The sequence below is a fragment of the Delphinus delphis genome, chromosome 1 (genome assembly GCF_949987515.2).
Source record: "Delphinus delphis chromosome 1, mDelDel1.2, whole genome shotgun sequence".
Lineage (NCBI taxonomy): Eukaryota > Metazoa > Chordata > Mammalia > Artiodactyla > Delphinidae > Delphinus > Delphinus delphis.
This window is the reverse complement of record NC_082683.1, coordinates 183,262,625-183,277,669: the sequence shown is the minus strand read 5'-3', so window position 1 is coordinate 183,277,669 and position 15,045 is coordinate 183,262,625. Positions and strand designations below refer to the sequence as shown.

The window sequence follows — 15,045 nt, the reverse complement described above, 5'->3', positions numbered from 1 at the left end:
ATAAATATAGTATAAATATCTATAATAAAGGTAATGTCTCCCTCAGAGGCAAAAGCAGGAATGCTACTGCCCACTATAAAAGCTCAGGGCGTAAAGAGCTTTTTATAAAAGCTCCTCTCCTGTAATGCCACCCACTACATCCCTAGGCATTCATCTGGATCCACCCATATAATCCTACCCTATAAGAAATGTTAGAGGACGCTCTAGAGACAGGACTGTGATACCAGAGAGGAACTTGGGTCCACACAAAGAAAAGAAGGAGTGCTAGAAATGGAATCAGTTTAGATAAAATAAATCTTTTTATTTTTAATTGCTCTAAAACAGAGGTCAGCAATTTTTTTTCTCTAAAGGGCAAACATCTCAGGAGTTGTGTGCCCCGAGGTCTCTGACGCGGCCGCTTAACTCTGCTGTGTCGTATGAGGGCAGTCGCTCATGAAACGTGAAGACCTGGTGTGGCTGTGCACCAACAGAACTGTATTTATGGACGCCGGAATCTTCATTTCGTGTCATTTCCATGTGCCATGAAACATTTTTCTTCTTTTGATTTTTTTTCAACCATTAGAAAAATTTTAAATCCATTCTTCAGTCACAGGCCTTACAAAAAGAGGCAGCCGGGTAAATGTGGCCCTTGAGCCTTAGGTGGTTGACTTTTGCTCTAAAAGATAGCGTACTGTACAAAGCAAAACCAGCAGCAAAAGTACTGTGTTCTGAAACTAATGCACCACCGGGTGGAGCTGTGACCACGCCGTCACAATCTGCAGACATTTCATATAAGAAAACAGACGGGCTTTCAACAGATGCAGCTGTAACCCACGCGTTCCAACCCTGACTCAGAAATTCACTATTTCAGGCCAATTTCACACAAAGTGTCAGATACTAAGGAAAAAAGGGAGAAGCAGATGGGATCTTTCTGATGAGCATTTCAACCTTGAAACTCAGGAAACCACTCCATTATTCCAGAAAAAGACCTAGGGAAAAATTCCTTCCTGTCTGCTTGTTTCTGCATTTATCTTGGTAATTAAAACAATTTTCGTGATTTCACCTTTTATTCTGGGTTCTTGTACACCAAAATTAGTTATAGAATATGTATTAAACATCTCAAAATAGGTATTTTAAGATATTTATTAGAATCTAAACTACCTGGTTTCTATTATTTGCTAAACTTAAAAAAAAAAATCAATGTATAACTGATTCATTTTACTGCACACCTGAAACTAACACATTGTAAATCAACTATACTCCAATAAAAAATTTTTTTAATCACATCTTATAAAGCTTATCAATGGATTTCATAAATTTCAATTTTATTAGGAAACGGGTGATAGGTGAACAGGTACACAATGGTAAAGTAATGTAAAGTTAATCATAGAATCTAGGTGATGGGTATACGTATGTTCACTGTGAACCTCAACTTTACAGTTTTGATATTTTCATTGAAAAAATGTTGGGGGGAAAAGGTGGGGGAGAGAAAACAAAACAAACCGCTCAGCACCTCCTCCTGCTGTGCAGTGACAACAGAACACGGAGAGGGGACGGGAGGCTGCAGGGGCACTCGAGCTGGTCCCCAGACCACCAGGAACCAGCCCGCTGGACAAACAGGGACAGGCAGAGGACACAGCACACGAGGACGTTCTTGGGCGGTTATGAAACATCTGTGACTGGAAACGCAGATGGCACGAGGCTTCCAGTAGAAAATCAGAGGCATGAAGTTTGCTTTCCCCTTTCCCTCTCCTCACCAGCCCCCCATCTCCACGCTAGACACATCACGGAGACGGAGCCACTCCGCTCAGGCCAAGCCCCAGCAGGTAGGTGGGCAGCCAGGGTTTCCCCGGGAGCAGCAGCTCTCCTAAGTGCGGGACGGAGGAAGGGGGCATCCACCAAGGAGGAGAGGGCCAAGAAGCAGGGAAACAACCGGAAAGGTTTTCGGGGTTTCTACCTGCCGTCCCACATATTGTGGAACTAAATGTCAAGTTCTTCAAAAAGAACTGGCTTTCCATCTTTTTCAAGCTTCTTCTCTTCCCCCCCCCACCCCTCGTTCCAGAAAATTCATCTGTAACCAAGGATTGCTTCAGATATGCTGAGTTAACCAATAAAATGGCAAAAACACGCCAGCATCACATACACACACCCGCCACAGACTCCGAATTCCCAAGAAAGGAACTTACTTTCCAAACCAATAAGCCATTTAAGAGGAAGTTTAGGAGACCTTAAGAAATGTAAAGCATTTTATCTGCGATTCAACATGCCCTCAGCTTTGAACTGTTCTGATAACATCTCCTTACATTTACTCCTGGAAGTCAAAAGAGCTACAGACTGAAAGACAAATCCCAAATACTCACAAATGGCCAATAAGCGCAGTACTTCGGCACCAGGAGAACGCAAATCAGAACCACAGTGAGATAGTCACACATGCTAGAATGGCTATAATGTTTTTACTTAAAGGAAAATAGAAGTGTCGGCAAGGATGTGGAAAAATGGGAACCTTCGTGCACTGCTGGTGGAAACGTCAAATGGTGCAGCGCTGTGGAAAAGTTTGGTGCTTCTTCCAAAGGTTAAACATAGAACTACCACATGCCCCAGCAACGCCACTCCTAGGTCTACACCCAAAGGAACTGAAAGCAGCGACTCAAACAGGTATTTGTATGCCCATGTTATTCACAAGAGTCACACGGTGTGAACAGCCCAAGTGTCCATCAATGGAGGAATGGAGAAATAAAATGGGATCTCTGCATACCATGCAATATTACTCAGCCATCGCACGAAGCGTTGGTTTATGCTACACCACTGACGGACCTTGAAACGCGATGCTCCACGAAATAAAAGCGACACAGAAGGACGAATATCGTACGGTTCCACTTATACGAGGTACCCAGAACAGGCAAACTCAGAGACAGCAAGTAGAACTGCGGTTACCAGGAGCTGGGGGAAGGTGGGATGGGGAGTTTCTGTTGGTGACGAGGAGGAAGTTTTGGGATACACGATGGTGACTGTTACACTGTATGTAAATTCCACTAACTGTACACTTACAGATGGTTAAAATGATAAATACGATTTCCCGTATATTTTACCACACGAAGGAAGATCAAACCAGCATTAGTAAATTAAATGCTTACTATGTACGTGGCATTGGGCCAAAACATGCATGTGCTCACCACACCCACGCGGATTTGCTCTCCGTTTCACAGAGGCAGGTAAACGGGGCGTAACAGCCTGCCTCCCGTAAGGCCGCATGGCCTCTCAGCACAGCCAGTAAAATGGCCTATTCCGAAATGCTAACCCATTTTCCAGACCCGGCCATACCCCAAAACACACCCTCGACGAAGATCAGCTTCAGGGGACTTGCAACACAGGAACAGCAGCATGTACTGTACTTGCCAGCACACCATAAACGCCAGACTTTTCCAGGGCTATTACACCCTCCAGGAACCTTCTCATACGGAACTGGGTATACCGGAAGGAAGCTTTTCTGATGATGAAGAATCAAGACACAGTAGCCTCAGAGGTGAAGAGGGTTTTGTATCCGACACCCTCGAAACCAAGACGTGGAGTGTTTTTTACTCACAAGGAGAAGGCTAAGCACTTTCCTGCAGCCCTCCAGCCCGGAAGTGTTTGCTGTGGACCAATCCCTGGAGACTGTACCACGTGCAACTTTCAACTGACTCTGCATTATTTGAATTCAAGGATGAAAAGTAGAACTCTGCAACTTATCTTAATAGAAAGAGCAATCTCCTGGCGTTTTTTATTGTTTGACTAACAGAACAAAACCACGCAGAGAGGTCCCCGAGGAAATGATGGTCATGCTTCACTGCCGTTTGCCACTGGTCCTTCAAGCACTTACTGCTTTTCCTTCTAAAGATTTCAGACATTTATTTTGATCACAAACGCAATCCAAGTGTGAATAAATAAATGTATTATCTTTTAAGACCCTCCCCTGCCCCCCCCTCCCCGTTCCTTTAAATAGAAAAATGTGCTAAATGTCTCTTCACAGCCTATTTGGCCATAGTTGTCCCACCTACAGTTTTCAAAACAGACTGAATTTGATCTTCTGAAATCCTTCCTTGAACCGCAGCTCACTCTGTTACAGAAGTCCTGGGAGAGAGGCCCTACTGGTATTGCTGGTAGTCCCCGAAAGGTGAGGATGGTAGCTGGGCTGAAGGCAACTGGGAGGGGTCTTCAGCAAGCGGAGGACCTGCAATTAAGAGGGAATTTAAACACCACCTGAATATTATGTAATTTAAAGGGACGAGTCTCTGTAAAGAGCAAATCAGTCAACTCAGAAAACAAAGTGCTACATCAGAGCTGTAACCTGAATTTCTTTATCGAGCTGCCCGATTCTCACGAGAGCACGTGCTAACGTCCGGCGGCCTGGCGGCCCTCCTCCAGAACGAGCAGCTCTCAAACGCTACGCCAGCGAAGTCACATGGAGTAGTTACAGCAAGAAACAACACGCCAGTTTTAATGCAACTGCTGAACAAGCTGCCGTATCAGGACTGGACGAATCTCTCACACCTCCTGATGTATTTGTCAGTAGCTATTTAAAATTATTTTCACAAAGTTTAAGTACCTTAGTCACGTTTCAAGAGAACTCAGTAATACAATTTATACAACTAGGTAAGGAATGGGTCTTGAAATGGGAAGACACCGCCATCCCCTAGCTTGCGCAGAACTAAGTGTTGTAGTATCTGCTTTCGAAGGATGGGATGGCCTGTGACCTAAGAAAAAATGTGACTCTTTAAAAAAAAGACTTTAATGGGAATAATCACTCCTCTTTTCTTCAGGGAAACTGAGGCAGACTAAAAAATATCTGGAAGGAAGAGAGAAAGAGGACAGTGGTAAAGAGGGCTTTCTTTCAATACTTTACTCCAGTGATTTTTTTTTTTATATTCTAAAAATATCTGTTCATTACAGAAAGCTGGAGAAGACACTGGGTGAAAAAGATAAACCAAAAATAACCACTGTTACCATTTCGATACAGTTTTATCTCATCTTTCTGTTTAAAGAACTCTTTCATGTAAGTTAACTGGAAAAATATGATTAGCTTTTCAAAGATTTTTGCCCCCACGTAGCCTTTCGGAAACACTCCTCCTGTCTAAAATAAAAAGCACTTCTTTTTAGAGAACTCCTTCCGAGGAAAGAAGCCGAAACCCCAGCAAACAAGGCTAAATCCTACAAGACAGTGTGACCGAGTTATTGTTCTATCCATTTCTGAATTTCTGCACACATGGAACTTTTCTCACGTCTTATGTGAAGTCTTTCACACTAAAGTGCTAAACTAAAAAGCAAAATAAGAAAGTGGCCACCACAACAGAGCATTCAGTGAGAAATAATGAGTGAAAGCAGAGGCAAGGACCGAGGGCCCGGGACCACCCGGGTCACCCACTGGCCACAGGGAGCAGGCCTCAGAACCGCGCCCAAAAGACACCGAATCCCTCGCCTGGTGCCTCAGGGAATCAAATCGAACCAGGAGCTGTCACCTGACCTGTCCCTCACTCTATGCCGAATCCTTTCCAAGCTCCAAAACTAACTTCCAACCAGTCACGCCGTTCTGCGTATTTCCTTCCCCAAACGCCGGGTCGGCTCTTCCCCATGACGACCCTCGGTGTCTTTCTGCTCCCTTCCAATGCCAAGGAACAGTCCCATTTAGACAGCTCAAGTTTTCTAAGTTACAAGCATCTGCACACGCTGGCCGCAGAGCAGACATTCCCTGGCCACGTCGTGACCACCTGTGGACCACTAACCGCCCAGCATCTCACCTTCCCTGCACCAGGCAGGAGCAACAGGAGCAACGCATTACATCACCAACGTCTCAGAAGAACCCTCCTTCCGGCCCTAAGTGAGCCCCAACCACGGGTCACCTTCTCCTGCTACTTCACTTTCTTCAAGGAAGCAGCACAACCAGATGACCTCATTTATCTGTGAGCGTGTCAGCCTGACGCTCCCACTGCCCCCGGCAGCTACAGCAGTGCCCCACACACAGGCGGTGAAAAGCTGGCGACTGACGGCCATCGTTGTTCCACGTCTGCAGGGACCCTTCTTCCCGCACCGCTGAAATGATCGGCAATTTCTTAGAATGAGCAAGTGAGCACTGATAAAACCTAAGAACTCTAAGGAAAGATCGACAGCAAGTCATCAGCCAAAGCATTCTGTTACTGAGATGAAACACAACTAACTGCACCCACACCCGTGCGGAGCCAGAACCCTCACGAAGCACGGCGTATTCACGTGTGATGCAGAGATGTCAAACTGCCACATGTGAGCAGACATCGGGGAACCATTTCAAACGTCTGAGCTGTGGTGTCAGACAGAAACACGACTCACCGTTGGGAAACTGGGCAGAGGCAAATCTTGTCAACAAGATACCAGCTCCTTCGATGAGAGCTAGCAGAATGCCACCCATCGCGGCTGACCCAACCATGGCCACTGGTCCGTCTGAGCACGTTGAGAACAGAGAGATTACTTTAACAGAAATCCAGGTTAATGTAAGACACCATAAAGCAAAGACCTGTCCATAGGGCTCCATGCTACTCCCCGTTCCCAAACCCCAAACCCCCTTTCTCGCTGACCAAGACCAGGGTCAGCAAACTATGGCCCGCAGGTCAAATCCAGCCCACGGCCTGCTGGTGGAAATACAGTTGTATTGGGACAGCATGCGCGTTCATTCACGTATTGTCTAGGCTGCGCTCATGACATCAGAGCTGAGTACATGTGATGGAAGCCCTCACAACCCACGAAGCCCACACATTTACTACCTGGCCCTTCACAGGAGAGGGTGCTGACTCCTGGGCTCACCCGCTACGCCCAAAGGAATCCTAGGTTGCTCTGTCCCAAAGACCCAGAAGATGGATCTAAGCTCTTCACTCATAACAATGCTGGGTGACAGGTACAATAATTAATTCCAGAGGCTGAGGAGAGAAACTGCCCAGTCACACAGCTAGTAAGTGGCAGGAGCAGAACCTGAACTGCTCTTAACCATGGTGATTACTGGTTAGAGCTCCAGGCTCTCTCGTCCTCAACATTCCAAGTTAAGAGATCCTTTTACTCTTCCCCCCAAATCACCATATACACTCACACTACACCAAGTTACACAGTGCTCCGTCTGTCTATTACAGATGTCCCTAAGTGCAGGCAGGGGCTGGCTTCAATGTGTGTGTCTAGGCCTGCTTACTTCTTGCTGCCAGGATGGCTCCTGTTAAGGCACCACTCGTGATGGAGTTCCAGGGGTCTTCTTTCCCTCTGACTTGAACCATACTGCAGTCAATCATGGAAAACAGGCCGCCCCAAACGGCAAAGCTGCCTGTTTTATTTAAAAACAAAACAAATAAATTTCATTTTTTATATTTTAGCCTTTAAATGTAGTAGTCAGAAACAAGCTTAAATAACAACACTCACTATATTCTTGAAACTCTCACACACACATGCAAGCAAGTTTGAATAAGCACCGAACAGGAGTCAGAATACTTATCTTTTTAATAAAGCTTGGTTTGTATTACATCAGCAGGGAAATCAGCAACGGCCCAAAGCCTAAAAGAAATAAGCCAGGCCTAAAAGAGTTGGGCTAAACCCATTCAAACCCCCTTTCAGAAGAGTGTGTATCTGTTTAAGAAGTGTCCTCCTTCCTTCTTTTCATCACCTTACCTCTATTTTTCTTTTCTTCAGTCAGTGCCACTGAGCACCTGCTCTACGAAAATCACCGATGTGAACACAAAAGAAACCGGGCTATTCTGGGATGTACTACAGGCATAAGTCAATACACATAAAGGGCAAAAGGGTGATACAAACAGTTTGAATTATGGAACCTCGAGGGAATGGGAATTACCTTTCCTCTCTCATTTCTATCCTTCAGTCCTCAAGCATGAAACTAAAAGCAACCGTAAATCAGATTACTTTGCACTTTAAACTCTTCCTAAACACAGTGACTATTCTGTGAAATAAAAAACAAACACCCACACGTACACGTGTATAAGTACACACAAAACACAGAAAGGCAACACCAAGATTTTAATTGTCGGCATCTCTGGGTGACAGATGATAACAAGACGATTTCACTGCTTTGTGCTTTTATTTTCCAAATCTTCTAAAATGAATACACATGACTTACACTCTATGAAGAGTTCTTTTATTAAGATTAAAGAAAGAAGAACTGCACTGAGGAGCCCTTGTCAGGTTATCCTTCACCCTCCGAAACCTCACAGAAGCAGGGGTGTGTCAATAAGGACAATAAACTGGGTTCCGCCAACTGCCTGAACCAGACCATCACCAGCACCCTTCCCCAGAGCTCACCCTGTGAGTTAAATCCAGCAGATACAACCAGTTAAAGTATGCACGAAGGACTTCCCTGGTGGTCCAGTGGTTAAGACTCCATGCTCCCAATGCAGGGGGCCCAGGTTCGATCCCTGGTCAGGGAACTAGATCCCACACACATGCCGCAACTCAAGATCCCACATAACGGCAACAAAGATCCCGTGTGCCGCAACAAAAAAAAAGATCCCACATGCCGCAACTAAAAAGATCCCGCGTGCCACAACTAAAGATCCCGCATGCCACAACTAAAGATCCCGCATGCCACAACTAAAGATCCCACATGTAGCAACTAAAAGAGCCCACATGACACAACTAAAGATCCAGCACGTGGCAACAAAGATCCCGCGTGCCGCAGCTAAGAAAAAGATCCCGCATGCCGCAACTAAAAAGATCCTGCATGCCATAACGAACATCCCACGTACCGCAACTGAGACTCGGAGGAGCCAAATAAGTATGTTTTAAAATAAATAATAAACTATGCATGCGCCTCCGCGTTTTTGGTCCAACACTAAATACCACATGCTACATACAGATGAAATAGTCTGTCCTAACTCAGTGGCTCTGTGCCCTGGGAGAGAGATATGTCCAGTATATTAGAATTATCTCACCAAATTCCTCAAACAAGGCTCTCCCACTCCCTCACAAGGATCTGATATCTGCCCACCCCACGAATGACTGCCAGAGTAAGCTATGGTGGCTGATGAGAGTGGAGACTGAGTCCACACAAAAGGCTGGCCCCGTGTGGGCAGCCACAGCCGGAGCAGGGCGAGGAGGCGTCCGCAGGAAGGACACTCCCAAGCATGGAGATCAGTGTGCCCATGTGGAAGGGTGGCCTGTTACGAGGTGCCCTAGCCCAAGTACTCATATGAAAAGAGAAAGAAGAATGAACCTGTGGGGCTGGACTGGACTGAGAGGTATCAGTGTAAACCCATGATTCCTAATACGTATAGATATATAGAAACACAGATATAAACTTGTGTATGTACGTGTACGTGGTGTGTGTTCATAGATATACAGTACATTCCTAAGAAGGCCTGGGAACAGCAATGCCCCACAGCAATGATACACTTAGTGCCCAGACTTTGGCTTCTAAGTACCATTCTCAACTAGAAGGAAGCAGGGCTCCTTGGGGACGGATGACTCTACACTCAGGCAGGGAAAGTACAAGATGAGCCTGGAACATCTTGTTCCAAAATGCAAGGAAGGGCTGGAAGCATAATGGGGACACGTCAAAAGCATGTCTTATTTCTGCTATGAAAATACAAGACCTTTCAGGACACAACTATGACTTTCCCACACTGCCTTTTCCCAGGAGCTTAACTGGAAGAGCTCAGTAAACGCCCACTCAATTAAACTGCAAGTGCCATCCCAGTGCTTTTTGTTTGTTTTTTGTGGTATGCGGGCCTCCCACTGCCATGGCCTCTCCCGTCGCGGAGCACAGGCTCCGGATGCGCAGGCCCAGCGGCCATGGCTCACGGGCCCAGCCGCTCCGCGGCATGTGGGATCTTCCCGGACCGGGGCACGAACCCGCGTCCCCCGCACCGGCAGGCGGACTCCCAACCACTGCGCCACCAGGGAAGCCCATCCCAGTACTTTTAAAATTCAAGACTCCATGAAGATTCCTCAGTAGTTTCCTTAAAAAGCCTGATTCCAATTCACTCACACCACAACATACTCTTCCTCTATTTCACCCTGATTGTTTTTTAACCAAACCTTTATTCTCAGACTAGTTTCAGAGTCACAGCAAAGTTGTGAAGACGGTACAGTTCCCACATGCCCCACATCCAGTCTCCCCAGCATCTAACAGCAGCACCGTGCATTTGTCACAGAACCCAATATTGACACATTATTAACTGACGTCCACACTTAGTTCCGATTTCCTTAGTTTTTATGTCCTTGTTCTGTTCCAGGACACCTCATAACATTTAGTAGTCTTATCTCCTTAGGCTCTTCTTGACTGTGACAGTTACCTGATTGGTTTTTTTATTCACTGAAAATGCATGTGACAGAAGCAGCCTCTCAAGAAACCTGGTAAACCTGCATGACTTCTGCATTTATCGAAGGTTCAGGGTTTGGTGTGTACTTTTTTTTTTTTTTTTTTTAACTACTTATCACTCTTAAACAACACGGTAACCATTAAAACAAAGGAAAATTAGTCACCGTTTACTTTCCAGGGTGTACAATTATTACAGGGAGAAAAACAGGAAACAGATACACCATCACTTCAACCCTCGGAGCCTCAATTTCCTCATCTGGAAAATGGAGATAATAGTACTCACCTCCTATGTTGCTGGGAGGACTAAATAAAATAATCCTGTGAAACACCTGGAGTGCCTGGCACATGGCAGGCACTGAATAAACAACAGACATTGGCTACTATCTTCTAAAGAAAACAAATGCTATAAAAACAAAGAGAAGATTATTTCTTCTGATGCACAAAATCACTAAGAACGACTGAAAGTGCTAAGTCCATTTCACGTGTTGTATGTGGTCTCTTCAGCCTGACTGTATCTTTGCAAGCAAATATAAGCTCCCAGATTTCTTATTCTCTCTTCTCCCAGCTTCTGAATTAATTACCAAGCTTAAAGAGTGTGATGGACATAATCGTTCTCCACCTCTGCACTGACCTCGGCACAATGTCCAAAGCTAAACCTGGAGGGAGCCCCGTGAGTTCCATCAGTCCCTCTTGCACACCCTAACCCTTCTGTTCACATCCTCTTCAGTTTCATGCTAACCCAGAAGCTATCACTCCTGACCCTCACAAACCTGAGCTGTGGACACACTGTCTGGAGAACGGGAGAAAATCAAATGAAACCCAGCAGAAGCAAAACCACACTGAGCTTCTGAAGGACAGTTTCAGATGGATGCAACAATTCAAGTTAACTTTCCAAATAAATCATAAATCAAGAATTCGCATAGATACTAACTTGTGACAAGCTGTTATTCAGACCAAACTAAAATCACTGCTATAATCTAAAAAAGAAGAAAAAAAAAACCAGAATTTCATCTTCAAAAAAATAGGAAAAAAATCATCTGAAGTACAAATGGAAACATTCTGCTTACCTCCCAACTGTGGAGCCCTGGTTCTAACAGCTGTCAGACTCCCTCGTAGTCTGTGGTTTACTCCCTATAAGGAAACAAAAGGAAGCAACCAAAAATACATTAGGAGTATAACACATTTCCAACCCACTGATGGGGCCCAAGTGACATTAGCAAACGGGTCTCAAGTAATGATGATATGAGACCATTCACCCACTTACCACCGGAGAATTGCGAAAACCTTTGATTGCTTGAAAGATCCCACCACCTATGGTTCCCATCGTAAAGGCCCCACCACAGTCGTCCACAATGCGCCAGGGGCTAAGAACAGGAAAGAGAGAAAAAAAGAAAAAAGATGAGCGTATTTCTCATTTATAAACCATAAAACCCTCTTTGTTAATAAGGGATATACAACAGATTCCAGGGCAGGGCTCACTGCAACCAGTAACATCTGGCCCATAAAATACAGACAAAGATTAAGGATTCTAAACAGATCCACATCTATTCAGCCCAAGTCTTCTAAGCTACAGGGAATGAACTCGTAGTTGAATGGCTTCAACTCCCTACTGTTCACAGCACTTTATTCATTTGCTCAACTACTAGTGCATCTACTCTAAGGCACCGTGAAAACAATGTGTGAAAAAACACGCATTAGGAAATTACACTATAGTCAACAGTGACCCAGTCGCCTGGGGGACCAAGGAAAGCTCTCCAGCTGCAGCAAAATTTAAAGCTGAGACCCAAAGAATAAAATTTCAACAGGCGCAGAAGAAGACACATTATTTAAATTTTAAAACTTCTTTTTGGGTTTACTGAGTCCAAATTAGCATTTGGAACTTAAGTTTGTATCAGATCCACTTAACACATTAGTAACCTCTAATATCTGATAATCAGAGGTTAAATGTGTAAACCCGGCTTCCAAATGCAGCACCCTAACTCATGCAGCACGACATGAGTAATCTGATCAGTAGAACAGAACCACTCTTCTAGGAATCTGGCTTCTTAAAAAGTCTGCGAATGGGAATTCCCTGGCAGTCCAGCGGTTAGGACTCAGCACTTTCACTTGTGGTGGCCCGGGTTCGATCCTTGGTTGGGATCCCGCAAGCCTCGCGGCATGGCCAAAAGAAGGAAAAAAAAAAACAAGTCTGTGAATAATTCAATTCATAAATGTCTTTTCCAGTCTCAAGGGTAAAATGCTGTAACGACCCTATGCGCAATCCAACTGCTCAAGTAACCGTGTGAGTTCAGCGCATCGTTGCTGCTGAAGAATCTGAATAATAAGTAATTTCTCATTTTGCCAGATAGAAATACGAAACACCTTGTCCTTTCCAAGTCTAACACAAATCAGGAGTTTGTACAGAATGACGATCTCATGCGGCAGATGTTCCAACTGTCAGCCTGAGGCTTCAGGGCTGGGAACTCGTTACAAATGCAGGCTCTGGGGAGGCCCCACTCAGGACCTACTAAATCAGAGTCCACAGCTTAGCACAATCCACGGGTGACCTGATTTCACTTTAAAAGTTTGAGAAGCAGTGCTCTGAGAGACTAAAAAGGATTAGGAAAATTTCTTCAAAATGGTAGAAACATTAATAGAAGTAAAGAGACAGGGAATTCCCTGGTGGTCCAGTGGTTAAGACTCGGTGCTTTCACTGCCGGGGCCCAGGTTCAATCCACGGTTGGGGAACTAAGATCCCACAAGCTGCGTGCTGCGACCAAAAAAAAAAAGTAAAAAGGAAGGACAAAGGAGAGTCACTAACTCTAAACGATCGATCCTGAATGATCCTATAATCAGTTAGAATGAAAATGAGTATTTAAAAAATCAGTAAAGAACAGCAGGATTCAGATCAGAGAGCAGCCGCAGGATTGCAAGAGAGGACGTCCAAAACAACGGCAAGATGCAAACAGTCTCTGAACTAAGTCTGGCTAAATCAAGGTTCCTGCAGGGAAGTGACGGATACACAAAAGGAAGGTTGAAGCCAGACTCTAATGTAAATGCCAGACAAATACAGGGCAACAGGGAACCAATAACTAACCACAAGATTAAAGTTATCTTTTACTAAGTATCAACTATGTTTTAGGTGCCTTATAGTGCAAATAACCTGATTTTCAAGAAAGCTAGCTTATTTTCTTATAGACTCCCTAATCTTTTAACTTTGCAGAAGAGTATCCCTGTCTCCTCTCCATTTTATACCTGAACAGAAGCTCAGATTAAGTACCTTGCCCAAGGTCATATAGGTAATAACTGGTAGAACCAATTTAAATACAAAATCTAGTACGCCAAAGGCCCCAAATTCTTTCCACTATATCCTATAGACTAGGGCTTCTGAAAACAAAACATATGATTAAAAAGTATTTAGGACGATTAAGTACCTATGATGTATTAAAAAGGACTGAAGAGAAGGAAAGCAATTAGGAAACTACTGTAAAAGGCATTAAGGATGCCAGGTAAGATCCTGACAACAGGAAAGGAAAGGTGGAAGGTTTGAAAGAATTCAGGCTGCCTATGGTGTTGGGGCAGGTGCAGAGGGAGGAGAAAGACGCTTATAGTTGGAGCTCGGATGACTTCACGAAAACAGGGTAGTCCAGAAGATCAAAGCAGTTTTGAGTATAAAACCAACCAGACAACTGACTGTACTGCTTCAGGACATATGTACTGAGAAAGCAAAGGGGCCACCTAATTTAGTAGTAGATGAAAATTTATGATTCCCATAACATCTTTAACCCAAGAAAGTCAAGTATTTTCCCCTCATGCCAACCTGTTTCACGATATCATACCCAAGAGCAGGTGACAACAGCAGTGTACAGCACGCTGAGTCCTGCACACCTGAGCACAACCCAGGAAGGGGGACCACTACCTTTGGAGAAGATAAATTTAAAGAGCTGGGAGGCGCTGAAACATACTCTATCTTATTTCAGGGAGGAAAAAATGCACAAAGCAGGCAACATGGCTAATGCTGGAAGGTCAGAATGTAAAGCCCTGGGCCCTTACACACAGCTGGAGAACACCTCGGTTCTTGCTCTTACAAAAAACACAGGTGGTTAACCCAAAAAACAAGATGTGATTTTTCACTCATGACCTCCGAAGCCTTCAACTGTGTGCGTGCCTGACTCCTCTATGCTTTCATTCCTGGGACCGACCGAGCGCGGGGCACAGACCACCCCCACCCCCGCTAAATGCCGAATGAACGGACCCCCGTCGCCGGCTTTTCACACACGCTACTCTCCCCGTTTTCCCGACCGCGCCGCTCCTCCCCCACGGGGAAACCCCAGCCTGGACCGCGGCCGCCGCGCCCACGCGGACCCTTCCCGGGCACCGCCCCCTCCCCACGCAGGCCGAGCCGCCCGAGCGCAAGGACGAGCCCAAGGTCGCCGGTGGGCAGAGGGGCTGCTCCCGACCCGCGGGCCGGGCAGGGGCCGGGGCCACACAACCGAGCCGGGGCGCCCTCGAATTGCCGCAAGGTCACCCGGCGCGGCCCCGCGGCCCCCGCTGACTAGCCGGCTGCTCACGCCCGGGTGCCCACGGCCCCCGGCGCCGCCAATCCCGCGGCTGAGAGCGGCCTCGCTCCGGGGGCCGGGCAGTGGCAGAGGGGCAGGCGGCGGGCAGCGGGCTGGCTCACCAAGGTTCGCGCGCATACTCCTCCATCTTGATTCCGCCGCTCCGCGATGCCGGGCGAGCGGGGCGGGGCCTGGCCCGGCGGCGGAAGT

The 15,045-nt window shown here is 45.9% G+C and overlaps 1 protein-coding gene and 1 non-coding gene across 2 annotated transcripts; one reads left to right on the top strand and one right to left on the bottom strand.

Annotated features, from left to right (window-relative positions):
- Window positions 1-280: 280 nt before the first annotated feature.
- On the bottom strand, window positions 281-15,044 carry TIMM17A (translocase of inner mitochondrial membrane 17A). The gene is made up of 6 exons (XM_059998953.1): window positions 14,958-15,044; window positions 11,562-11,661; window positions 11,365-11,428; window positions 7,166-7,294; window positions 6,319-6,429; window positions 281-4,189 (listed from the first exon to the last, which is right to left on the bottom strand). The coding sequence occupies exons 1-6, from the start codon at window positions 14,981-14,983 to the stop codon at window positions 4,104-4,106; spliced, it is 516 nt and encodes a 171-aa protein (XP_059854936.1). The 5' UTR covers window positions 14,984-15,044; the 3' UTR covers window positions 281-4,103.
- TRNAW-CCA (transfer RNA tryptophan (anticodon CCA)) lies at window positions 8,333-8,405 on the top strand. The gene has a single exon. It is a non-coding gene; the product is annotated as a tRNA-Trp (tRNA).
- Window position 15,045: the final 1 nt, after the last annotated feature.

Coding starts and splice junctions, on each gene's coding strand:
- TIMM17A (XM_059998953.1), bottom strand. CDS start 14,983: ATGGAGGAGTATGCGCGCGAACCTTG. Junction 11,662..14,957: donor GAGTATGCGCGCGAACCTTG/GTGAGCCAGCCC, acceptor TCCTGTTCTTAG/CCCCTGGCGCATTGTGGACG. Junction 4,190..6,318: donor CTCTGCCCAGTTTCCCAACG/GTGAGTCGTGTT, acceptor TCTTAATTGCAG/GTCCTCCGCTTGCTGAAGAC.